Here is a 25,561-nt window from a genome sequence, read left to right on the forward strand (position 1 = left end):
TGTATAAATAATTTTTATGGCAAATTCAAAATTGTTGAAATATGTATACTTACACATTTGCTGCTTTTTATTTGGCATATAATTTCCACGGAACAGGCAAGCAAATTACTTTGAAATATGATATGCGGTTGTGAAATCGCATTTGAATTTGAAAAGCAAAATGACAATTTTAATTAGTTTTCGGCAATCAAATTGCTTTTGCTGGAGTTGCGGCCGTAATTAAATTTCGCCTTTGCTAGGATTCAGTTCAATCAGAGTGTGCTTGATGCGGATTCTTCTTGATTAGTTTGTGAGTGACACTGAATTGATTGTGAGCGAAATTGGGAAAGGAGAACATGCGCGTCACCCATGTGAGCTGGGCAAAAACTGCATCGTGGTAGTGACAAACAAGCCTCTTGGTGCACGGCCTCTTTCTCTCCTTGCAAATCAACACGCAAAATTTTACGCAAATTAGGGACCTTCGTAGAATAATTGTTATTATAGTATAAGGTAAGGATAGTACTTTTTGAAACACTTTGCATTATTTGATTAGACGATTTTACTGGATTTTACTATCGAAATGTCTTTCATAAAAAAATAAATAAAAATTGAAACCGGTCTTCATCCCATCCTCACATTTGGTAAAATTTCTTTTTTTATTAATAATTTTGCAAAACTAAAAGCAATCATATAGTTAATTATTAATTTGTTTTTGCGCAATATTTAAAAAAAAAATTAAAACAAACACTTATTTAAAAAATAATTTGATAATATTAAATTATTTTATTTGTCTTCAATTAAAATAGAATAAAAATACATATTGAGCTATCCAGTTTAATATAATTTTTATAACATGATGTATTTTTAAAGTGCATTTTTTGGTGTAATATAAGTTTCATGTAAATATTTAACGTTCTTATACATTGTTATACATTTACATTTGGTACTAATTTTAAAGTTTATTTATTAAAAAGGAATTTATTTTTCTTTACATTTTTTTAAACAATTTCCTTCGTTCACAACTTATGCAATTAAATTATCGAACTCTCTGGAGCCTTCAGATACTATGCGATGATACTTTTTATCTTTTCATACCATTTATTACCATTACGATGATTGGCCATGTTCAGAATATTTACTCTTGGCCTTGCAGTGAATAATCATCTGAAATATAATGAATACTCGGTGATCAATAAGTCGCAATTATCTGGAGAACGCAATCTTTGGGGGAAACACGGCGCCCGCAAGGTGATACTGCCAAGTTCCTTCTCTATCTGTTTGATCAATCGATCGCTTCTCCGACGGAAATTGATTGCTTTTATGTGTTCTTCCTTCCCTCTTTCTTGGTAACAGGTGTCCGCAGATAGCAATGAGCCAGCACGACGACCGCCTCCGTGGAGGTGGCAGACCACCATTGACCAGATCTTCAGCCGTCAACCCAAACGACCACCCCTTGAACAACCGGCCAAACTCTTCGCACAACCAGATCTTCCCGAAAAACTCTGAATCGACTAACAATTCTTTTTACGAAAACAATCAGGTATTTTTTTTGGAAAAGGTAGAGTATATTATAAAAAAATTACATTTTGATATTAATTAGATAAAGTGGGCGACAGAATTACACCAAAAGAAAGATATAAGTGGCGATAATGCAGGATTAAGTTCGGTTTGGCAAGGTCTGCACTCGCTTTGGGTCAACAGCAACCCTTCGCTGCCTGTCGATTCTAAGGAGGAGAATATGCCAATTGCTCAGAGGAACTCATGGATTAGGGTATATTTAATGAACTACCTTTTTAACTTAAACAATTGGAGCAATGTTTAATACAGTAACGTGTAACATTGAAATTTTCTATTCCATAAATATTAATACCGGTCTAAGCCTCATTGAAAATTGAAAAAATTATGTGACAATTTAATTTCTTGAATTTTTAAATTGTGTTTATTTTACACTGTTGAACACAAATGTGTAAAACGTATATTATATAATTTTGTTTTTAATCTATAATGTACCTACAATTAAATTTCAATGAATTTTAGGTTTTGAGTTTTATCTTCATCCAGCTACTTTTAGCATATTCGGTTGCTCTCTTTTAGGAATTAAGAAGGAGTTTTTTTTTTCAAATTGGCTGATTTTAATTTATCTTTTTTTAATCCTTTGCTTAATTAAATATTTTGCTCTTCTCTTTTATGCTTTCCGAAATTCCCACTTTTTGCGTGTTGGACGATAATTAAAGTCGACTTTTGCCACAAAACGCACGCATTCGTTTTGCAAGTAATAAAAGCGTCCTGCCTAGTTCGCGTCCCACGCACTGTCCCCCGCGAACTCACACGCTCCCTACTTTTCAGCGAGGGGTGCGGCGCCTCTTATTCCGGCAAAACGCACAGCAGCACGACGAGGAAGCTCTTCAGGAAATGCTCAGGGTGAAGGGCAATGCCTCAACCAACGCGGACTCGAAGTTCACGGGCGAGGTTTGCCTCCTGCAGGACAGCCCTTTCCGAATTATCAGGGTAAGTTGAAATTTCAAATATCAAAATATCACTTACTTTGCCCTAAAATAAATTTTAATTGATTTTCTTTAAATAGAAATACAAATTTTGTCAGCAAAAAACGAGCTGTCTGCATTTTTAGTGCTTCCGCAATAATAATGAAATTGATTAATTATCTGATTATTTCCTGTGTTGCAAAAAGACCAATTTATCAGTCACGTGTAAAATTAATTTTCTTTAATACGGTCCACGTGCCCTTGTTCATGAAAACAAAGCAACAACCACCGCAAAAAGCACGTCTCGATTGCAATTACATATTGCCGATCAGCCAACCCCTTTTCCCAAGGGGAAGCTAATCTCGCTTATTAAAGGCAACACAACATGCAATTGGAAGCAAATGCTTGCCAAGATTTTGCCCAGATCAGTCTGGTCTTGCTTGTAGTCAGTGCAGTATACCCTCCACCACAAGATAACACGCAATAATGAGTTACCGAAAATTTAGAGAAATCATGCTTTTGAAAAAGCTGCAGGGTATTTATAATTTCCGAATTGAGGAGTTTCTTGAAGTAAGTTTTTATATATTGCTCATTTTTTAGCACAGGTCAAGCTCCAGCGTATTGATTAAAAATTTGCACTAATTTCCAGGCGGCGGAAAGCGGGAATGTCGAAGAATTCTCTCGACTATTTTTCACCGACCCGAACCGCATCAACGTCCGCGACTCGAAAGGTCGCACGGCCATCCACCAGGCCGCGGCCCGAAATCAAGTCCCTATTTTGCAATTTATCCTGACGAACCACTCTGGTATAGACAAAATTTGGAATGAATTGATTGATCGTAATTTGATTGTGAAAAACTTCCTAGATCTCAATATGATAGACACTTCGGGAAACACGCCTTTGCATCTGGCGGTGGAAAACACGGCGCTCGAGGCCGTCGATTTTCTCCTCACAAAGTATTATTTGCAATTTGATTTTTGTTCATATTTTTTACAACGTCCGATAATGCCTAGTGGTGCGGACGCGTCCATCCTGAATTTGAAGAACCAGGCGCCGATTCATTTGGCCACGGTGCTAAATTTGGTCACCGTTTTGGAATCGATGTCGCGGCACCGCGACAAATTTGACGTCCAGCAAGGTGGCGAGCACGGACGCACTGCACTCCACATCGCAGCCATCCACGACTTTGACGAATGCGCCAGAATTTTGGTGAGTTTTTTTTAATTTAAGACATAATTGCTCAATTTTAGGAAATCAAAATTGATATGTTGACGTCCTGATAATATAAATTTGCATGATGCTTTAAACAAATTTTGATTAAAAGGGATGTGTTATCTTAAGTTAGGCTTTTAATAATTTTGCAATTATTTGATAAAATATTAATTTACAATGAAAAAAAAAACAAAAAACATTGAATCGTAATATTATAAATTGTGCAATTTTATATGATTTCATTTTTTTTTCTTTCTACAAATCAGTTTTAATAAACTAAATTATTTAAAAGATTACGCAGTTTGGCGCGGTGCCGCGCAAACCGTGCAACAATGGCTACTACCCTATTCATGAAGCAGCGAAAAACGCCTCGTCAAAAACCATGGAGGTTTTTCTGCAATGGGGCGAAGCTCGCGGTTGTTCTCGAGAGGAAATGATCTCTTTCTTTGATTCCGAGGGCAACGTGCCCCTCCACTCCGCAGTCCACGGAGGAGATATAAAGGTGCATTATATTAATTAAATTAAAATACGTTGAATATTTATGTGATGCAGGCGGTGGAGTTGTGTTTGCGATCAGGAGCAAAAATTTCTACACAGCAACACGATCTGAGCACCCCTGTGCACTTGGCGTGTGCCCAGGGAGCGACCGAAATCGTCCGACTAATGTTCAAAATGCAGCCTGGAGAGAAGGCGCAGTGCCTAAGTTCGTGCGACGTCCAAAAAATGACTCCGTTGCATTGCGCAGCCATGTTTGATCACCCAGAAATCGTCGAATTTTTAATTGAGGAGGCAAGAAAATATATTATTTTTAATGTTTTTAATCCTCATTCAAGGAATTATATAAAAATTTAATTTCACTAAATTAATTTTTTTATAGGTTAAAATATGAAAATGAATTTAAAATATTTTCCCTTTAATATTTAAATTGGTTAAAATTTAAAAGTAAAATAATGTTCAATTAGGGGGCTGATATGAATGTGGTGGACAAAGAGCGCCGATCTCCACTTTTATTAGCAGCTTCGAAGAGTGGTTGGCGCACAGTTAAAACTTTGACGCACTTTGGCGCCAACATTCACATTAAGGATTCCAGTCTGAGAAATGTTTTGCATCTGATTGTCATGAACGGAGGAAAACTGGAAGAATTTGCCTCCTTGGTGTGCAGGGTGATTAAATATTTTGAATTAAAATGTAACAAAAAAAAAATGAGAAAAATTTATTGTAACTTTAGACGCAGTCTCCGCAGCAGTTCGAGTTGCTGCTGAACGAGCGTGACATGTCAGGGTGTTCACCCCTGCACTACGCGAGCCGCGAAGGTCAAATTCGTTCGCTGCAGAATCTAATCACTCTCGGTGCTTGCGTCAGCGTTAAGAACAACAAGAACGAAAGCCCGCTTCATTTTGCGGCGCGCTACGGAAGGTACAACACAATAAAGGAGCTGCTCGACTCAGAGCGCAGCGCTTTTATCATTAACGAAAGCGACGGCGATGGATTAACACCTTTGCACATCGCCTCGCAGCAAGGTACATAATCATAAAATATTATCTTCTAGCAATTCAACTTACAAAAAAAGATTGAATAAAGGTTTCCACAAAGCCGTTTTTTTGTGGATTATTGTTTGCTCTCCATGCTTCGGCTGCGATCAATTCATAAGTTATGATTTATATGAGAAATTAGTTCACATTTATAATAAAATTAAGAGATTTAAAACAGCTAATTTATTTAAAAAATGGAAAATTAAATTTTATAATTTTTTCAACTTTAATTAAAATTATATTCAAATTGCAGGGCACACTCGTGTTGTGCAATTACTGTTGAGCAGAGGCGCACTTCTTCACAGGGACCACTTAGGTCGCACGCCACTTCACCTTGCAGCCTCGAACGGCTACACACAGACGATGGAACTTCTGCACTCGGTCCATTCGCATCTGCTTGACCAGGCCGACAAAGATGGGGTAGATCAATATCTTTTTTATTTAATCTTTATACTCTGTTTGGATAATAACAGAATACTGCTCTGCATTTGGCCACCATGGAAAATAGGCACAATGCCATTTCTTTATTGCTCTCCCTCGGCTGCAAACTGCTCTACAATAATTCTGATTTGAGCGCAATTGATTACGCTATTTACTTCAAATTTCCGGAGGCTGCTCTTGCAATGGTCACACATTCAGAAAGGTAAATTGTATTATTTAAATTATGGTTTCATATTTACTACAAATAATGAAATAATACATAATTTGTCAAAGTTATTTAATTTTTAAATTTTATTTTTTGATTTATCACTCTTAATTTTATCTCACAATCAAAGTATCTAAATAAATCAAATAGATAATATTTATTTTAAATAAAAATTAAAAAAAAAAAATAGTTTTCAGAAACTATTTTCTAATATATACTTACATATTATCATAAATTTTATTTTTAACTTAAAAAAATGTGTAGTCAAGTGGGTTAATTTATAATTTTAAAATTTAGATAGTATTTTATTATATATATTGATTTTGAATTTAAATTCTTACTCATGTAAACAATTAATGCAGAGCGGCTGAAGTCATGGCTCTGAAATCAGACAAGCACCCTTGCGTAACGCTCGCCCTGATCGCTTCGATGCCGAAAGTTTTTGAGGCCGTGCAGGATGGATGCATCACAAAAGCAAATTGCAAGAAAGACTCAAAATCATTCTACGTAAGTACAATGAAAGCACCACTTTATTTCCAATGAAACAAAAAAATATTGCGCTAATTATGAAAAATATGGGATAATTATTTGTTGGTTGGGGTAGATCCGCTACTGTTTCAGTTGTCTTCAATGTGCATACGTAAGTTCAAACTCGGATCAAAAATCAAGAGAAATGATGTCGGGGGCAAAGCCAAACCCGTTGCCCGCCCTCAACGTAAGTACGCTTGCGGAACAAGCGCGGTATTTTTTTTTGTGTATTTTGCTTCATTCACTCCCATCTGATTTTCAAAATTTCTTAAAGTTCAAACGAAAAAATTCAGATTGCATGGATGTTTGATGTTCACAGGTAAAATATTCGTTCAGACACTACCAATATTCACCAGAAAAGATAAAACGCATGCGAAATATAAATCCCGCATGGAATCCACCTCCTTTATGTGTGGCAAATGTGAGTTTTTTTTTTACTCAATAATCATCTCATCCTACATTTAAAACAAATTTATTTTGCCACTTTCCACCTTCTTCAAATTTAAATCGTTCGATATTCAAAATTAATAAATTCAAAAGGCCATGGTGACTCACGGTCGCGTGGAGCTGCTGGCACATCCTCTTAGCCAAAAGTACTTGCAAATGAAGTGGAACTCGTACGGCAAATACTTCCACCTAGCCAATTTGCTCCTCTACACAGTTTTTCTGACCTTCGTGACCAGCTTTGTAACAAAACTCATGTCACGGCCATTCGTGTTCGCGCCCAGCCAGAGCGCAGCCGATCTCAACTTTTCTCTACCGGCCGAACAGGTGCGTCTTTTAAACAGGGTATGCAACTCGCTCGACTTGTGCGTCGGGCTGGTTGCCTATTTCAGAAAATTTCCCTTGCTTGACTAATAAAATTGCAGAGTTTTGGAGAAGTGGAGGATAAAGATGCGACATTTGTTATTTGCGGCATTTGTATTCTCGTGTACATTGCCATCAACGGGATACGAGAAGGAATGCAAATGTACCAGCAGCGTTTGCACTACCTGCTCGACCCCTTCAACATTGTCTCCTGGATGCTCTATATTTCGGCCGTGGCCATGGTGCTGCCGATTTTCGACCCCAACCTTGAACCAATTCAGTACTCTTGTGCCTCAATAACGGCATTTCTCGCCTGGTTCAATCTCCTCCTCTACCTTCAAAGGTTGAATTGCTTTAAAAAATTTTGTATCATTATAATTTTGGTAAAAATTAATTTCAGATTTGACCAAGTTGGAATATACGTGGTAATGTTTTTGGAGATTTTGCAAACATTGATCAAAGTGCTGTTCGTGTTCTCGATCCTCATTATTGCTTTTGGGCTTTCCCTGTACATTCTGCTCTCACGAGTGAGTTCTAAATTATTTAAAGTATATAAAACTTTAAATGGAAATCTCCATTCAGGGAAATCATCAAGCTTTTGAGACCGTTCCAATGTCACTGATGCGCACTTTTGCTATGATGCTCGGCGAAATTGACTTCTTGAACACCTACGTGCACTCTTACAACCAAAAGGGCGACAGTGATCGCACCCTGCCATTCCCAGCGGTCACTTTCGTTATATTGGGCATATTCATGGTGTTCATGCCCATCCTGCTGATGAACCTTCTTATTGGTTTGGCTGTCGGAGATATCGAGTCGGTGCGCAGAAATGCCCAGCTTAAGCGTCTGGCTATGCAGGTTTGTTTATTGTAGTTAATTTTTTTTTGCCCATTATTCTGAAATTATTTTAGGTCATTTTGCATTCCGAGTTGGAACGAAAATTGCCACGGATGCTTTTGGAGCGAATTGATAAAATGGAAGTAATTGAATATCCAAATGACTCAAAATGCAAGGGGAACATAATTGATCGCATTTTCCGTCAGTGGTTTTTCAACCCTTTTACTGATGAATTGGCCGGTTTGTATAAATTTATTTAAAAATAGTTCATTTTAATTTAGTGTTATTTGGCTGAAACTTGACTCATGCTTGTAGTAAAATCAGACGGTCGAAATGATTATCGCTTAACTGGAGCGCAACCTGATCGCACGATGCAGCATTTTAAAAAGAGTACGTTTAATGTGCACACATGCTTTGCAATTAAAAAAATATTTAACTTTTTTAATTAACTTTCTATTTTCATATTTGTCAAGGTCTTCAGTCTGACACTCCCATTGATGATGATGTGTTGGAGGAATTAGACTCACAAAAGCGGTTGATGAAGGACGTGCTGGCCAAGTTAGATTCGCAGCAATATCTTCTACGTTTGGTCCTTCAAGTAAAATTTAAATTGTATTTTATTTCTTAATTTAATAACGATAATTTAAATAGAAAATGGAAATAAAAACGGAAGCTGACGATATTGACGAAGGAGTGTCGCCTCGAGTTTTTAAATCTGATGGGACTTTGGTGCGCTGGACGTCGCCTCGATTCAACAAAAAATATAGAATGTGTAGCATGAATAGATCTTATGAATAAGCTATCTGGTTTTTCTAATCTGTTCTTGTCTGCTTTAAAATTATTATATATTTAATCTCGTAAAATTCAAAAATTTAATTTTCACGCCAACATTGTTTTTAGTAAAACTTTACAATATTGTAACCTCAACAATTTCTAATCGCTTATTGCTTATTATACGTCATAATTGGCTGCAATAAATGTACTAACGTTAAAATCACAATTTGTTTTAATATTTTTTTTTTACATACAATTAAATGGCAATTTTTAATTCCTATTCAATCCCTTTTTATTTACAATGCATACAATATAATATACTCAGAAAACAATTCACAGTTCATACAAAATGATGGCTATATTTTGACCGAGCGAGTAAATGAACAACAAAATCTACAAAAAGACCATTATTGAGCCTCACTGTGGCATGTAGAAGTCCCAGTGGTGATGGTGAACCGCGCTGCTATCACCTCCCATGCTGGCAACCAAAATGATGCCAGCCACGAGCACAAGCACCACGCACAGGGCCATTTGCAGACCGCTCCTCTCGCGCGTTTCGTCTGCCAAACTGTTCGCCTGCAGCTCCGTGTACGTCACGACCCTGCGGAGCGCAGAGAGGGTGGCGCAACAGCACGCCCTCGCTAGCCGGTTGCCCAGTTCCACAATTCCGGGGTCCATGTCTTGCTGCCGGATAAGAGGGGCGCTGTAATCCGGGGTGAGAGTTCTGCGCGGAGGCAGGGGTGGAGGTATTGAACGATCACGCGAACGTTCACGAGACGCACTGCTGACGGCTGCTGCCTGAAGGGCGAGGACTTGTTCCGTAGTAAAAACAGGCAGGGATGAAGAACTAGTGGATGGTGCAGAATGTTGGACTTCAGAACTTGAAATTCGTTCTTGTGTTGATTCAGAATCGACGAATTCCGACGCCTCAATTGCAACTGGCTCAACAGCTCTTGTAATTAATTGGCTTTCCTGAGGGGGTGGCGTTGACATTGGCGTTTGAGTCTGACACTGCATGTCTGAGTGCGGGGGTGGAGGGTTGGGAACGTGTATGATCTGAGGAACAGGCGGCGGTGGCATTATTCTTTGGGCAGCGGTCATCAGCGCCTCAGCCAGTGCCTCCATCGGCGCTTGAACGGAACTCAGCACCAGCGCGCCACCCTTGCTTTGGAGGTCAGCGACGTTCAGGGCCATCCCCTCGATGTCTGACACCAACATTCTTCCAGCCTGGAGCTCGCTTACGCTTAATCTGCCTACGTCAAGGAAATCTAGCCTCAGCTGTCCGGAGCGCAAGGCTTCTAGTAAAGCTGCAGCGGCGGGCGAAATCTCTTGCGAGGAAGAAGGCACCGGGGCTACAACAGGTACTTCTACCTTTTCAACAGGAATCTGCGGCTGCAAATCTAATGTTCCTGTGCCTACGTCTTCAGTTTCAACAGGAACAATATCACCAATAAGTTCATCTTCAGGAAGAGGGTCGGTTTGTGTTGAAACCGTTACTTCCTCAACAACAGGTGCCTCTTCAAACTGCTTTGGCAGCTCCTGAGCACTTTCTTGAATTGTTTCCACCACCGGAACGCGTTCCTCCAAAATTATTTGTTGCATCTGTGCTTCGGGAGCAGCTTCGACTTTTTCAATTAATATTCTTTCTATTGCTTTTTCTTCCTGAATCACTTGAGAATCAATTTTCTGAGGGGTAAGAACCTCAGGAGCTTGCTCAGGTGCTGCTGGCGCGACTTCTTCAGCCACAAGCTGCTCTTTAATTGGCTCGGCAACAACTTCTGGTGTGGGCTCAGGAATAATTTCTACTTCCATTGGGGCTTCTGATTGACTTTGAACTTCTCTCTCATCAGAAATAGTTTTGATGGTTTCCACTTCTTCTACTTTGGGCTCCTGTTCTTCTGAAGCGGGAACAATTTTTGATGACAATTCTTCCTGAGGAGGTGACTTTTCATTTTGAATATCGTCAGCAAGTGCAGGGAGGTCAGGGGTTTTGCAGGTGATTTCCTCCCTGGTTACAACAATTTCTGAATCAGCGACGATCATGTGGGCTGTTAGTACGTGCTCCTCACTTTGCGTTGGGCTTGCGTCTTTTTTCTTTTCAGGTTCAGCGCTTCTGACAATATCCATGTCTTCGGATGGAGCGATAGGAGCGTTTTCAGAGAGGGCGGCAAATTCCGCCTCCATAGTTTCCATGTCTCCTTCAGAACCCCTATCTTTCCTCGGGGGACGTGGAGGCGGCGGCAGCGGCCTCTCCTTCATTTTCTGAATCACAGCTCCTGACTGCAAACTTTCACTGCGCACGTCTTCGAGGGACGCCCTGCGTTGCTTTCGAGGTGGACGTGCTGGACCAAGAGTGGCGTAGTTACGAGCTGGTCGCACTGGCAAATTCTTGCGGTGCGGCATAGTAAAAAAGTGACTGGTGCCACTTCCACTCACAGGACGAGTTTTCCTCCTTCTGGTTGCGGTCGGGTATTGACCCTTTGCCCTTCTTGGCGGTGGCGTCGCCTGGGTTTGCTCATAAGAAATTACACCGGGCTTAACAACGTAAGCATAGCCAGGCTCCTCAATCTCGGACGCCCGTGACGTATAAGAAACGTAAGAACGGCTGTCATCTTCTCGTTGCTTATTGGAGAACCTCCTTCCTCTCTTAGGGGCCGAAGGAGTACCAACGTCAGGAATAATGTAATCTGGCTCTGAAGATTGGTTTGCCACCTGAAACGTAGAATAAAATAAAATTTTTAAAAATTCTATATTATATTTTTAAACTCTTTTTAATTACTTAGAAGATATCTGCTCAAATATTATTATTTCTATTTTATCACTGCTCGAGCGCAATTTTCCCATTATTTACATTTTTGTCATCGTTGCAAATTTCCCATTTGTCAATTTTCCCAATTGACAAATAGTCCAAAAACTGACGAAAAGTGAAATCCTTGTATAAATGGATAAGGAGGCAATAATATACAATGTGCGGAAAAGATGGGCCACTTGCATAACTTGACACTCTGATTATAATTTGAATCGCAACGTAGAATGCGGGTTGCCTACGAGAGCTAGAAGCTCAAGCCAGCGCCGGCAAGTGAGAGACGGCAGGGATAGTTTTTCCATGTGTGTAAAAACTGATAGTTAATAATTTTAATGTTCACCAAAGGTAGAAAATCAAATCAACTAATATTTCATCTCCATGTTTTGCATACATTTTTACGCGGAGCGGAGATATAAAGCAATTTGTTATATATATTAAATATTAAAAAAAAAACTTTGATGGAAAAATGTAGCAAGTGAAGTTGTCACTTTTTATGTTTCACAAATTTAATGGTGTGAATTATATTTTTTTTATTTTCCCACGGGAGCTCCAAATCAAAAATATTATTTTTCTCACAGAAAAAAATATTTTGAAATGTTTCAAGATAGCCAATTGATTAGAAATTTAATTTTGACCCTGAATCTCAAATTTTATCAAAATATGTTCAGCCGTTCCAAAATTACAATATTTAGCGGCACCTTGAACTGCCAACAAGTGGTACTTTTTAGAAAACAAGTTGTAACTTGCAACGGCTGAACGTATTTTAATAAGATGTTGGTTTCAGGGTCCAAATTAAATTTCTAATTGATAGGATATCTAAAAATTAAAAAGATTTTGAAAACTTTTCCACCTGAAAAGTGCATTTCCAGCGCATCTAACAGCAAATTGAGCGACTGCATTGCTGGCATAAAATTATATTACACAACTTAAATTAAAAGCTTTTTAATTTACTTTCAATAAAATGTTTTTAAATAAAAAACAATTTCAAAGTTTATCTTATTTCATGTCACCTTTTAAGAAGTAATTAAGCTTTTTCTTTCTGTAAAATCCAGTTATATGCAGTTAGGAAATTTTTAAATGACGAAAATGCAAATGGGAAATTTGGCAGCTTTATATTGATTATTTTACCTCTTTTGGTTCGATGTGCGATTCAATATCCCTGAGCCATTCCTGATCCGGTGCCACGCTCCATTCACTATTTTGGCCGATAGCAAATTCAGATCTTGTCTTAGTTTTGCGCTGAGGGGCTTTGGGCACAGTTTTACGGCCCATAGTGTTCGCCTTTTGTCTCTCTTGGCGCAGCTGACGTCTTCTGCTTCTCGTTGGCTTATTTGGAGGAAAAGTATTGAAGTACCAGGTTGTGTCCTCCTTTTCGACTTTCTGCACTTCGGTGGCGACTTCTGTTACAGATGTCGGTGGTGTACTCAAATTTGAAGAGGTCTTGATGGACCTTGTTTTTCTCGGTGGTCTCGCCTTGTGGCTCGGACTGACCCTCTCAGGAGTTCCACGATAGCTCCTGGCAAGATCAGCCTCGTTGGCAGCATTTTCCAATTGCAATACGTCGCTGTCAATCGTGGGACGGAAGGTTTCTTTGATTTCCCTCGACAAATATCTTTCAACGTCCACGTCTTCCTGACTGACACCTTTCTCACGCAGGAAAAATTCATCCGAACTGATCTCTTCCAGGACTCCTTGTCTCCTCCTGTCTGAACTGCTTCCTGAAGAGTGAGCCGCGCCGTGTTCAGATCCTGGCAGGCTGATTTCTTCCTCGTCATCCACAGGTGGTGCCACCGCCCTCTGGAGGGTTTGATTATTCCGTGGTGGCAGCGGCCTCATGGGACTAAGAGAAATGGCGTAACCAAAATCCTTGTCCCTAAAGCCGGACAAAGACTCCGAGAATTCTTGGTCGGACTCGTTTGAGTGCTGTTTGCGGAGCTCCTTTTGCAACTGGCGAATTTCTTCGTCCTCCTCCTCGTCATCAAACGGAAGGGCCGTCCCATTTTTCCTAAAATCCTTATAGTTTTCCTCGTCCATGTAGTCGAGTTCACTCAACTTAGAAACCCAGCGATTCCTATTGCTGTCCTGCGACCCTTTGCGGCGCGGTGGCAGATCAGGTTTGATTGGGTCAATTTCCTCCTCGTCGTCATCATACTGATAAACTTCCTTTGGAAGCTGCGGAATCCGCACTTGGACAGGGGCACTTATATTAAGCTCGCGTCGCTTGTTTTTCCGGTCGAACAGCCGAGGATAGGTTTTGAAGTCAAAGTAGCTGCGTTTGCTGGGCGTATCGACCATCGGTGTGTCGGTATGAACGGTTTCCTGTTCACCGTTTTTCTCCCTGAGAACTCGTCTCGGACGGGGCAGGCTAATGCTCGGAAAATTGAAATTGGGCCTCTCTGGCATTTTGAACTTTGGCCTTTCAGGAAAATTAAATTTAGGCCTATCCGGGAAATTGAATTTTGGGCGTTCAGGCATGTTGAATTTCGGTCGTTCGGGAAGTTTGAATTTCGGCCTCTCTGGCAGGTTGAACTTCGGACGCTCTGGCATGTGAAACTTGGGCCTCTCCGGCAGGTTGAATTTGGGACGGTCGGGAAGGTTGATTTTGGGGCGCTTCATCGCCTTCATTTTTGCCCTCAGCCGGCCTGCCTGATTGCGAATACTTTGGAGGCTCCGAGCGGCGGCACCTGGACCTTGGTCCTCAGCCTCTTTATCAAGTTTGTTTTTCCTGCGCGCCTCTCTAGAGAGTGGTAGATCTTCCAGGGCCGAGGAATCAACCTGATAAAAAATTGAAAATAAATTTGTTGTAAATAAATTTGTTGCTCAAAAGAAGAGATGGCTGAATTGCTTTATTGATAAAAAGAAACCAATTTTATAAAAGATACAAAAATAAATCTTCATTGCTCAGAATAAATATAATCAATTAATATTTAATTTTATTTTATTTAATTAAGTGATTCATATTTCTACCTGACTAGTGTTGAGGTCCATGTCAGTTCTCGAGCTGGTTGTTCCAGCAGGTGAAGGTGCAGCGCCATCGCGGTCATAACCAGGGTAATGTTCGTCAATTTTCATGGCATGATCCTCTTCGCTGTTCTGCTGATTTAATGGGGCTCGGCGGATATAGGTCATTTCGTCATCGAGGGAATCGTGGTGCAAGAATTTGCGCTCCTGAAACTATCACAAAAATTTTCACTTTTCAAGGAAATTGTCCATTGTTAAAATACATTGATTGTTTCTACATGCAATTGTTGAAAACAAAAATTTATTTAAAAAAGGAATTGTTAAACAAAACGGCATTTAATCATAAATTTTATTTGAGAGAAAATACAAATAGTCTGATAAAAAATTATTTAAATTTATATAGAAATTTCTTAAATATCATTAAATATAAAATTTGTGCTACATTTCATTAGCGTATAATTAATTATTACAAATACCTTGATGTATTTTTTTTTTAATTAGCATTTATTGAAATGATTTATCATATTTTTTCTTATTAAATTGAAGAAATGAATTTTTTTAAATAAATCAGAATCAAAAATAATAAAAATGACGTAATGAAAACAATTTATAGAAATAGTTCAAAAAATTATGTTGTTTAAATAAAATCACAATAGTTACTTTTTTTATTCTCTCTCGGGTACTGTCTGTGGAGCCCTCGCGGGCAGGCGCCATGCCTAATTCAGGTTCGTATCGGTCGTAAGGTCCTGAGACCAGAACCTGCGGTGGTCTGCGAGGAGACACGGGTTCATATTCGTGGTCCCTAAAACAAATTTTATATAATGAATAAATTTTATTATAAAAATTCAAAAAATTAAAATTAATTTTAAACGTAACAAAATAACAGCAGCTAATTATTTGAAGTTTTTTATTTAGAGTGGAAAAATCCCAAAATTATTCACACTGTAATGCGACAATTATTTTAAGTGAAAATTCTAGGTATTTGCACTCATGTAACTAGAAAACGGAAGATTCATTAGCGAGCAGAAAAGAGCAGAGGTCACGTGACGTTTTGGCAAATTGCCCTGGCCGTCTTTCTTTTCTCGTCTGTGAGAGAATCTGCACCGTGCAAAAATAAATCCCGTCTCTCGTTTTGAACAATTACGAGTGCGGTGGCTTTTCTTGTTTGCACTCTGGCACAAGAAAGTACGATAAAAAGCAAATAATTCCCGAGATAAATAAAAAAAGAGGTAATCACAGTGACTAATCCTTTCTGGCGAAAATAAAATTCGCGAGAACGAGCCATTTCGCGTGTGTCGGCGTCGCACGCCAAGCAAAACGAGATCTCTCGAGAGAAGAGCAAAAGGCCAAAACCTACCCCATGTCGGCGGCAGGTCGAATTATGAGCAGACACGCGCGAATTTCGGCATGAGAAAAACAGCGGACCGCACACCTGCGGCTTGAAAACTGCCGAGATGGAGAGAGAGACAGACTCACAGCTCGGCTAAAGATAGTCGCGACAATTTGGCATCGGACGGAGCGGGCGCCTTCGGCTTGGACCGAAATACGCGCAGCACAGGAGATGAAGAAGAAGAAGTGGTGGCGGCACTGAAAGCGCTTACCCGGCCTCGGAGGCGCACGTCCTGCTGGCCGAGGTGATGACGGCCTCGCGGCGCAGGACTCCAGGCCGGTTGGGCACCGGCGAGCGGAAGCTGCCGCTCGGCGAACTCGCGGTCGAGGTGGGCGCGGCGCGGCCCAGCGGCCGGCCCGCCAGCATCAGGGCCCGGCGCTCGGGCAACAGCGAGTCGGTGCCGAAAAACTGGCAGCCGCAGCGCACGTCGCAGCCGACGCTGGACGAGCGCAGGGTGGGTCGCGCCGGCTTGACGTTGTTGAAGGGCAGGATGTCCTGCGGCCGCGGCGCCCGGTCGGCGCTCACGCTGCGCTTCATCGTCGCACTCTTTCTGTCCACGGTGCGAACCCGCCGCCGCCGGTTAAAGCACGGCCCCTGCCGTATTTTTAGCGACGGCTTTTCCGTGCGCGCGCGAGGGAGGCAACCCGCCTCGCCCGATTGTCAATGAGCGTTGTTGTCTTTCGGAAGACGACGGCCTTTGTCGCTTTCGCCAAAACACAAGAAGTCTCACGTTTGCGCGCCGGAATTGGTTATTTTATGCTTAGATTAAATATTTTAGCAAATATTTCAGTTTTTAACACCTGAATTATTACTTTGAATATTAAACGCCAATTTTATTCTAGTGAAATAAATTTATCTACGATAATTAAAAAATATTTTTCATTTGTGTTGCATTTTTTTTTTTAAAACTATTAACTACTTATTTTTGTGTTTATAAATTTGTAATTGAAAAAATGCTTCTTATTTCAGTTTTGATTTTTTTCTACATAAGTATTAAGTTAGGAACTACTAATTTTAGTATAATTATGCATAGTAAATAAATAGTTTTATCCAATCAAGGCAATAAAAATCACAAGGAAAAACGAAAAATATAAACAAATTATGAAGAAACGGCAGCTTTGTTGGCAATTTAACTTCAAAACCACGGTGGCCTCAAGAGTGGTTGTCGCCTAGATATATAATTTTTTTTAAATTTAATTTCCACTAGAATTAAATTTGTATTTAACGTATTTAATAAAATGTAGTAATCACCCCTTAATTTAATTCACATTGGCCCAGCATTGGCCCATTGACAAAATATAATTATATAATTTATTTAACAAAATTACTCTTTATAGCTAAAAAATTTATACCAGTTTTACTATTTTTTTATTACAAATAACCAAGTTTCCAGCTTTTTTTTAATTTTTATGTTTGATTGTTTATTAATACATGTTAAATCATATCATTAAATTTTTTCTAAATTTTTTAATTTGTAAGCTTTTATTTGTATATTTTATTGTATATTTTTATATATAAAATACTAAAAACAGACAAATCAACAATTCTTTCCTGTGCACGACTTACTAATAATATAATGTCTGCATGTCTACATTGAAAAAGATTGAATATGATGCTCAGCGAATTAACGGTAGGCAATCTTCTATTAAGCAATAAATTACACTCAATTCATATCTTCTGTCATTCATGCATCTGGATGGATGAGATCCAAATAAAAATAAAAAATGGTCCACTCGCTCTCAATTTTGTATTTGTTGTTTTTTCAGCTGCCAGGAATAAAAATGTCGAAATCTTATCCCAACAAAAATGTGTGTCATTTCAACGCAGCCAAGAATTAACACTTATTCAGCGCTCGTGAACTCAGCCTCGGCGTTGGTTTTAAGCAGAAAGCAAGAGATAAATTTAAAGCGGTGCGCGTTATTCACGCCTCGCTTTACCCTTTCCTCTTTACTGCTCGCTAATTTAGGCGCAATGAAAAATGAAGTAGTCTTTGCGTTCGTTATCGCCTCAGATGGAATTAATTTTTATGATTTTCTATTGTGGTTTTACTTTCGTCGAGAGCGCATTCGAGGCTCATATTTGCCTTGTGAAGACGTGACAATGCGAGAGAGTGTGCGTAGTGACGCAATCTGCTGTTTGGGCTGACGTAAAAAAGTCAAGAGCATAATATATACGCCTGCATCTTATTTTAGAGACGGCTCTTTAACGAACCGGAAAAATTTATTAAAATATAATTAATTTTTCATGAATAATAATATTAAAAAAAATTGCAGAGTAACAAAAATGGAGCTGATTATGAAAATATTTTTTTTATCACACCTAACCTCGGATGTGACCTTTTGGCAAGGACAAGCTTCAGAGATTCATCGCATGATATAAAAATCATCTGATTTTAATAAATAAATTAGAAGCTAAAACCTCAACGTGCCTCATAATTTTCTATATTATATAAAAGTATTAATTTGAAAACTTGAAAAGTATGAATAACTCACATTCTGTCTTTCCACTTGGCGAGGTAGGTCCAGGGGTATCCTCCTCTGGCCCTAGCCCTCCTGACGTCTTCCCAGCGGTACGTGGACAGCGGCCGCTGTGGAGAAACCGCCCCCGCCGCCCTCTTGCGCAAAGTGGGGGCGTCGACGTCCGGAGGGGCGACCGGTGGCCCCGACGAAGGGTCACCGCCTTGCAGCCCCATGACTCTACTTCGAACTCGTCGCCGAAGCGCGAAAAGTAGAAATGGAGAAGAATCGACTGCTCGATGAGAGTTCGAGTACCAACTCTTGCGCTAAATTGGGCGCGCCAAGCAGTGGAGAGGGGCCCTAAGCTCTACAGTCACTCTCTCGTGGCCTATCTGCGCCCACTAATTAACCGCGCACGCGAGTATAAATAAACCCACCTTTTATCACACTCAGGTGTCATAATTATACACCCGCACACGAAAAGTAGCACCATTCATTTTTTACACTCAAAATTTGACTTGAAGGAGGAATCTCTACTGTATCAGACTTTTCACGATTCAGCATTCAAATTTTTCGGGGTGTAGAACACATTATTATTGAACCATAGCTCCAACCACAATGCTATGGAGTTAATTACCAATTTTTTCTGTGTAAAAACATGCTGATGTCGCCCAATAAGAATCGAGTAAAAAAATTATAAGTACTGCTATGGAAAATAAACAATTTTTTTTTAAACACACATTATTATTGAACCATAGCTGCAATTAATTTGCTAATATGCTATGCAGTTAATTCTATTCTCCAAATGCATATTTATTTATCTAGTTGGTCATTCAGTGAGCTAAAAATTTCGGCAATCATCCTAAGTATGATCATATTTGAGGCTATGGTAGAAAAAAATTATTGTTTTCAAACACACATTATTTTAGAACCATATATTATTATCAAATAATATGTTATGCAGTTAATTCTCTTCTCAAAAAGCAAATCTAGTTGGTCATTTTGTCGATATCTATGTTTTTAAACTTGCGACAATCATCCTAAGAATGATCTTATTTGAGGCTATGGTAGAAAAAAAATTATTGTTTTTAAACACACATTATTATTGAACCATAGCTGCAACTAATTTGCTATGCAGTTAATTCTCTTCTTGAAACGAAATGCATAATTTATTTATCTAGTTGGTCATTCAGTCGATATCTATGAGCTAAAAATTTCGGCAATCATCCTAAGTAAGTATGATCTTATTTGCGGCTATGGTAAAATAAAAACCGAAATAGTTTCAAACACACACATTTTTTGGTGTGCATATTGTCTCCTTTCAAGAATAATAAATTCTTTAAGGTATTTCAAAAGTTTAATTCAATGCAATTTTCAATTATTTTATCGAAAACTGTCGGACTGTAATTCTCAATTTTTTTTTATGAGCAGAATCTTTGTAAATTGGGCGGATTACGGGATAAATGCAGTTTTAAGGCATCTGTTGCATTTGGCTAATATTGACTCAATGATCACAGAGCATAATAATATTGCACTAACGAGATCCAAGAGCTTTGAACGACGCGCTCATCTATCTTTTAAAATTGAACAAATATAAGAATTGAGCAATTATTCGTTTTTGTTTGCATCCCGTGATATTCCTACATGAAAAGAGGCGATTGAGTCGCTTTAGAACAATCAAACTCACGAAAAACGATTCAAATATCAATAAAAGTCCTAATCCTACCTTAAGAAATAATTTTAGCCCTCGTCAACCAGCCCTAAAAGGCCGAAAACGCGACGGGAATCACTGAAATCGGCTCACGCGCGTCGCCGAAACAAAATAAACATTGACACGTGATGATTTCCAACACATACTGGCTGGCCAGCGTAGGGAACGCGATAGCTCCTGAAAGTAGGCAAATTTGCGTTTAAACTTGCTTTCTTTTGACCAAGTTTACCACCACACACGGTAGAGGCGCAGGCGGCGCGCATTTGTTTTCGCGCTGCAAGCGATAGCAAAAATCATAAAGCAACGCATTTTTTTTTTTTTTTTTTAAGAGAAACTAATTATATTTTTTTTTCAGTGTGACACTTCTTTCTTTTTATTATTACAATAATTATTACGTCTCATGTATATATTTACATACAAAAGTCTCTTGACTTGCGACACATTTTTCACTCACGCATTCTTTATTATTATTTTAAACAACGTTTATACAGTTAATCTCTTAAAATAAGTCAAGCACGATCGCATTTACTATATATTCAACAAACATCTGTTTATTTGTAAGTTGTCATTTCTTGGTACAGTCACATTCGACTTGTCCTCAATATCTGCCGAAACTTTCGATTTGACTCAATATTTATTTAGATTTATAAGTAAATCAATTCAATTAGAAGCAAAATATTGTACAATTGTAATTAATCTTAAAAGATAATATTTATTCAGAAGTTTTTCCCCCATATTAACTGGACCAAACCCAGTTTAATTTTAATTTAACAAATTAATATAAAATTTGATAAAGCAGCTATTTAGAGACACTATGCTGATATTTATTTTTCTTCCACTTTTTACAGTTTTGGCATTGAATTAGAGATATGCAACATTGAATTATTCCATCAGCTCAATTTTTTTTGCTAGCTAATTAAATTTTGGTAGCTCTTTAATCTGAATAGTATTCTTTTTAATATCTCACGTCATATTTCTCAGCTATTTGTTTTATTCATGTTTTTCTGCAATATATTTATAAACTCTTAATGCTCATTATTATTATTCTTTCATAGTGTTGGCGATCAACACAAGGCAAATTTGAAAAAATATTCTGTCATCTCCGCAATGAAAAATGATAATCATTTATCATTCCTATTATATCCACTTCCTGCAAGGGGTACAAGTTTTAATTAAATAACAAACACACAGCAGAAATTTATACACTTTCCTAGCAAGAAATCTGGACATTTGTAGTGGTCTTTGGAAATCAAACTTCTTCAAGAACTTAAGGCATTGATGGCTGATCAGGAGGTTCATAATTGATATGGTCTCAATTGCACATATGGGAATGAAAATTACACACCAAAACTGAATGGCTAAAAATTGACCAGCCACCAAAAATTTCAAGATTTTCAACGATCTCATTCTTTCTATTGAGACTTAAAAACTCATTTTCAAAAAGAAACTCTCGCAAAAAGCACTCAGCAGTCATTTCCTTATCTGTGAATGGGTTATTTGGACTCGAGTTCGATTTGTGGGCACTGCACTGAGAGAGAGCGTCCTTTGCCTGGCGATTCCCTTTACTGCAGTTGCATGGTGACCCAGACGACGGAGCGAGGGTGCACCAGACCGCCAATTTCGCAGTTGACAGTCCTTGTCTCTCCGTTGACCACAAACAGCGCCTCATTAGCAGGACTCACCATGAAGTGGCCGAACACTCCTGACGAAACTATTGGACGGTTCGTGTTGCCCCACTGGGCCAAGGACGCCACCATTGCGTGACCCACTCCAGTAATCATCTCCACTTTTCCTGAAAGAAATCAATTTTTATTTTTTAATTAAATTTACTAACTAAAAAACCAGTGTGCATTGATATTTTGAAAGAAAATTTAGTTCAATATGGTTTATAACAATTTTTCAAACCGGTTTTATTTAATTTAAAATCTAATAAATTTCTAAATAAGAAAAATCAAGTTCAATTTTAATATTATATTTTATAATTCCATTTCAGTAATTAAAAAAGATTAGTAAATGTACTTAAAAATATCGTTTAATGCAAATGTATTTTCTTAATGAATTGGATTGTAACAAAAATTTACCAGTGACAAGGTTGAGGAATAGGAGGTCCTCTTTGTCTGTTGCACTGGCGTACAGGTCATAGCCGTGCGTCGTTCTCGAAGGGTAAAATGCGATATCACTGATGTTCAGAGTCGTCTTCACATCAAACAGGAACTGAAGACCAGTCTCTGGAAAATTCATTTAATTGTTGGATTTGAGTTAAAATGACTTCTGAATTAATGGTACCAGTGATCTCTTGGACGACCAATGTGACGCCTTCGGGCGCCCTGTCGAGGGTGACCACCACTCGGCTGTCGGGAGACACCTTCGGCTGCCCTGGCAACTCACTCTTGAAACTGATAACCGAGTCTGTAAGGTAGTCCACCAGCATTTGGCCGTTTGGTCTGTCCGTCATTGGCTCTTTGCAGGACACAATCACAAGGCCATCTGCAAGAAGTGTTAAATGAATAATGCTTTAATTTCCAATTTAAAACTTAGGTACCAATTTGGACAAATATGGAACAATAATAATTTATTAGTCCGAATTGTTTCATCACATTGTTTTCATTCGATTGTTGAAAACAATTTATTTGAAAAATAAAAAAATTTTGGGACAAAATTTCAAATTAATGATAAATAAAAATAAAATTTATTAGATTCTTCATCACGTCCACAAGAAAATTCAAACTTCAATAAGCGGATTAAAAATTTAGACAACGTATTTAAGAGACCAACCAAAATTATTAAAGTTTAAATCTATTTTCCCATTCGATGATTCACAATTTCTTATTATGAATTAAGAGAATTACAATAAATATCATGTTACCACAATGGTTAAAATTTAATTAAATAATATAATTATTCATTAGTTCTAAAGTAAATAATTTAACATCAAATTATGGTTAAATATATGTATAACTTTTCTATTTAAATTTCAATTTTGAAATAATTTGTTTAAACAAAGCAACTGGAAGTTTTCTATGAAGGTAAATAATTGTTGAATGAAGAAAAAAATGGAATTTAATGGTCATACGATTAAATACTATGTGTTGCAATATAAATTCAAGTTGATCAATCAGATCTCAAATAAGTCTAGTAAAAAATATTGCGTTGAGCTGATTTTCTTTATTAAATTTATTAATATATAAATAAATATGATAATGATTTCAAAATCTGAACATAAATAGAATTTAAATAGTTCTAAAAATTATATTTTCCGGCTACATATTTTTTGCATATGAAATTACTTACAAAGTGCGGAGAATGCAACGTGAGACGGGACGCAGTTGTAAGCGTTGAAGTCGAGGGACCTGGTGTACCTCATGTTGGCCAGGTCGAGCTTGTACATGCCCCTCTGGTCGGTGTGCGTGACATAGCCGTACTTGAAGTTGTGCCGAATATCCTGCAACATCAAAGGCGGCAGAAGCCTCTGGTTAGGGTTATTTGCCACTTTGCTCCTTTCCCTGTCCTCGGGCAGGAAAAGACAAATTTCACTGCATGGGAGGAGGCGCACAAAACACCCAACAACAGAAGAGGAGCTCCGAGGAGCGCGTGCGGACCCTCATCAAGAAAAGGGAAACAAAACACAACGGCCGCGTTTCTCTCTCTCCATGCGTGGGAAGGCAATTTTCTTGAAATGCAAAAAAGAAGATGCGACGCTTGCTCGAGGGTGACACGGGCAATTTATCACATTTTTTTTTCTTTCCTAAGAAACCGAGACTAAATTTCTTGCTTGAAAATCACAAATTATAACAGTTAATGGGGTTTAATTAAATTTCGACACAGAATTTGCAAATTTATTGTTATTCAAATAATGCAAGAATTAGAAATCCATTTTTGTTTATTCCACTGTCCCTGTAATCATTCGAGGATTTGAAAGACATTTCAAATAAAATGTATTACAAAGTTTTAGGATTAAATTGCAAGAGCTGATCTTTTTTGTAGCCCGTGATAAGGATCAAGATTTGATCTGAGAAGGGAATTATTTAGCATGTGATACCAATTATTATGGTATAAATAATATTATTCATTTTTTGTGCAATCCAAATCTTTGCGATTGAGAAACAAATCTTAATTTAGTTTAATATAATTTCAAAAAATTTCAATTTTGAATAAATTTAAATTTATATCAACCAATTTTTAGTGAAATTTTCAATCCAATTTGAATTACAAGTTGCAAAACATCACTGACGGTTCTAAAATTTTTTTTATTTCTTTGCTCACCTGAACCGGCGGAATGAAGAGGCCCTTGACTAAATCAAACTGGCCATCGATCGGCTCGGGGTGAACCGTGTGGTGCTTTTTCTTCTGCGAGGCGTCTCGGATGACTTGGATGGTGCGCACCCCTTCGCTGGGATTGAGCGAGCGCCAGTTGAGCACCCAAACTTGATCCAGATGCGGAACATAATACAGCTCGACGGGGTATTTGTCTGTCACGACCACCTAAGTTCAAGAAGAGGGAAGCAATAATCAATTCACATGCCAATTTAAATCCAAGAAAAAATTATTGTCGATGAAAAATGAAAAAGTCCTGATTAAAAAAAATTCTATAAAATTGCAAGTTATATTAGAAGCATAATAATTTGTTGTAGATTAAATTTTTAAGTGATGAATTCTTTAAAAAAAAAAAAAGTTAATATACAAGGTAAAATAAAATCAAGCAATGAAATCTTCACGCTCGGAGAAAATTGGCGATGGTTTTTTTCAAATTAATTTTTAAATTAAGTAATATTAATTATTAATTAAAAATAAAATGCATGTTGATTGATGTAAAATATTTAATAATAAACTCGTCACTTTGGTTTCTGACACTTTTGACGAAAAAAAAAACGCAATACTCACATCGACCACGACCATTTGAATCTTGCTTATGACAAGCACTCTGTCTCTCAAGGGCTGTGTGACAAACACATAGCGGTTGTCCACGTTTATCGCGTGACCCCAGCTGCAGTTGACTCCCTTGTCGCCGCACACGTACTCCTGCAAAAAGCGACGACCACACGTTGCGTTACTCCCATGCAATAATAATAATACAGCTCGACAGACACCAAAAGCAACACGGAAAATGAATTCCACCCTGCTTCGGTGTGACCATTCCCAGTATTCTCGGTATGAAGGACAGCCCGAGCACCGAGCATTGCGGTTGCGGACCGCAAAGATTTTCCCAACGCCTCAACTCAAACGAGAGCGATTCGATCACACATCACAATTTTTGGGCAGTATTTCATGGAATGAAAGGCAAGAGCCGCAGCTTCGATTGCGGATGGAAACTCGATCGGCAAAAAATAAAATAAATAATATGTGAAAAATTCGCCTGAGAGAACAACGTGGAGTTTTTCTCCACCATGAATCAACCTTCGATTGTGAAATTCTACCACAAAACGTGGAGTTCATCTTTT

The 25,561-nt window shown here is 38.3% G+C and overlaps 3 protein-coding genes across 7 annotated transcripts in view; 1 reads left to right on the forward strand and 2 right to left on the reverse strand.

Annotated features, from left to right (window-relative positions):
• The first annotated feature begins 301 nt into the window (after positions 1-301).
• LOC132199264 (transient receptor potential cation channel subfamily A member 1) lies at positions 302-9,011 on the forward strand. The gene is made up of 23 exons (XM_059623856.1): positions 302-489; positions 1,333-1,519; positions 1,580-1,750; positions 2,326-2,487; positions 3,112-3,268; positions 3,329-3,419; positions 3,477-3,672; positions 3,968-4,177; positions 4,228-4,464; positions 4,638-4,838; positions 4,904-5,195; positions 5,461-5,627; positions 5,681-5,850; positions 6,216-6,360; positions 6,458-6,568; positions 6,922-7,152; positions 7,251-7,531; positions 7,589-7,715; positions 7,771-8,046; positions 8,100-8,265; positions 8,341-8,415; positions 8,499-8,623; positions 8,677-9,011. Exons 2-23 carry the CDS (start codon positions 1,349-1,351, stop codon positions 8,821-8,823), a joined length of 3,909 nt encoding a protein of 1,302 aa, XP_059479839.1. The 5' UTR covers positions 302-489; positions 1,333-1,348; the 3' UTR covers positions 8,824-9,011.
• Positions 9,012-9,055: 44 nt separating this feature from the next.
• LOC132199262 (titin) lies at positions 9,056-18,718 on the reverse strand. 3 transcript variants are annotated; one of them, XM_059623854.1, is made up of 5 exons: positions 18,449-18,718; positions 15,227-15,368; positions 14,573-14,779; positions 12,734-14,380; positions 9,056-11,511 (listed from the first exon to the last, which is right to left on the reverse strand). In XM_059623854.1, the coding sequence occupies exons 1-5, from the start codon at positions 18,646-18,648 to the stop codon at positions 9,217-9,219; spliced, it is 4,491 nt and encodes a 1,496-aa protein (XP_059479837.1). In that variant the 5' UTR covers positions 18,649-18,718; the 3' UTR covers positions 9,056-9,216. The 3 variants fall into 3 exon arrangements, with proteins under 3 accessions (XP_059479837.1, XP_059479836.1, XP_059479838.1); XM_059623853.1 differs by lacking the exon at positions 18,449-18,718 and adding an exon at positions 16,168-16,510; XM_059623855.1 differs by lacking the exon at positions 18,449-18,718 and adding an exon at positions 15,924-16,082 and having other exon boundaries at positions 9,057-11,511.
• Positions 18,719-20,485: 1,767 nt separating this feature from the next.
• The window catches only part of LOC132199804 (follistatin-related protein 5-like), a 112,906-nt gene continuing 107,830 nt past the window's right edge, over positions 20,486-25,561 (reverse strand). For all 3 annotated transcript variants that reach the window (XM_059624815.1, XM_059624814.1, XM_059624816.1), the window contains 6 exons: positions 25,005-25,142; positions 24,387-24,605; positions 23,415-23,565; positions 22,410-22,610; positions 22,205-22,351; positions 20,486-21,915 (listed from right to left, as the gene is read on the reverse strand). In XM_059624815.1, the coding sequence (XP_059480798.1) occupies positions 21,686-21,915; positions 22,205-22,351; positions 22,410-22,610; positions 23,415-23,565; positions 24,387-24,605; positions 25,005-25,142 (1,086 nt within the window). In that variant the 3' untranslated portion in view covers positions 20,486-21,685. The remainder of the gene's footprint in view (positions 21,916-22,204; positions 22,352-22,409; positions 22,611-23,414; positions 23,566-24,386; positions 24,606-25,004; positions 25,143-25,561) is intronic.

This window comes from Neocloeon triangulifer, unplaced genomic scaffold (genome assembly GCF_031216515.1).
Source record: "Neocloeon triangulifer isolate White Clay Creek 2 clone unplaced genomic scaffold, ASM3121651v1 ptg000014l, whole genome shotgun sequence".
Taxonomy (NCBI): domain Eukaryota; kingdom Metazoa; phylum Arthropoda; class Insecta; order Ephemeroptera; family Baetidae; genus Neocloeon; species Neocloeon triangulifer.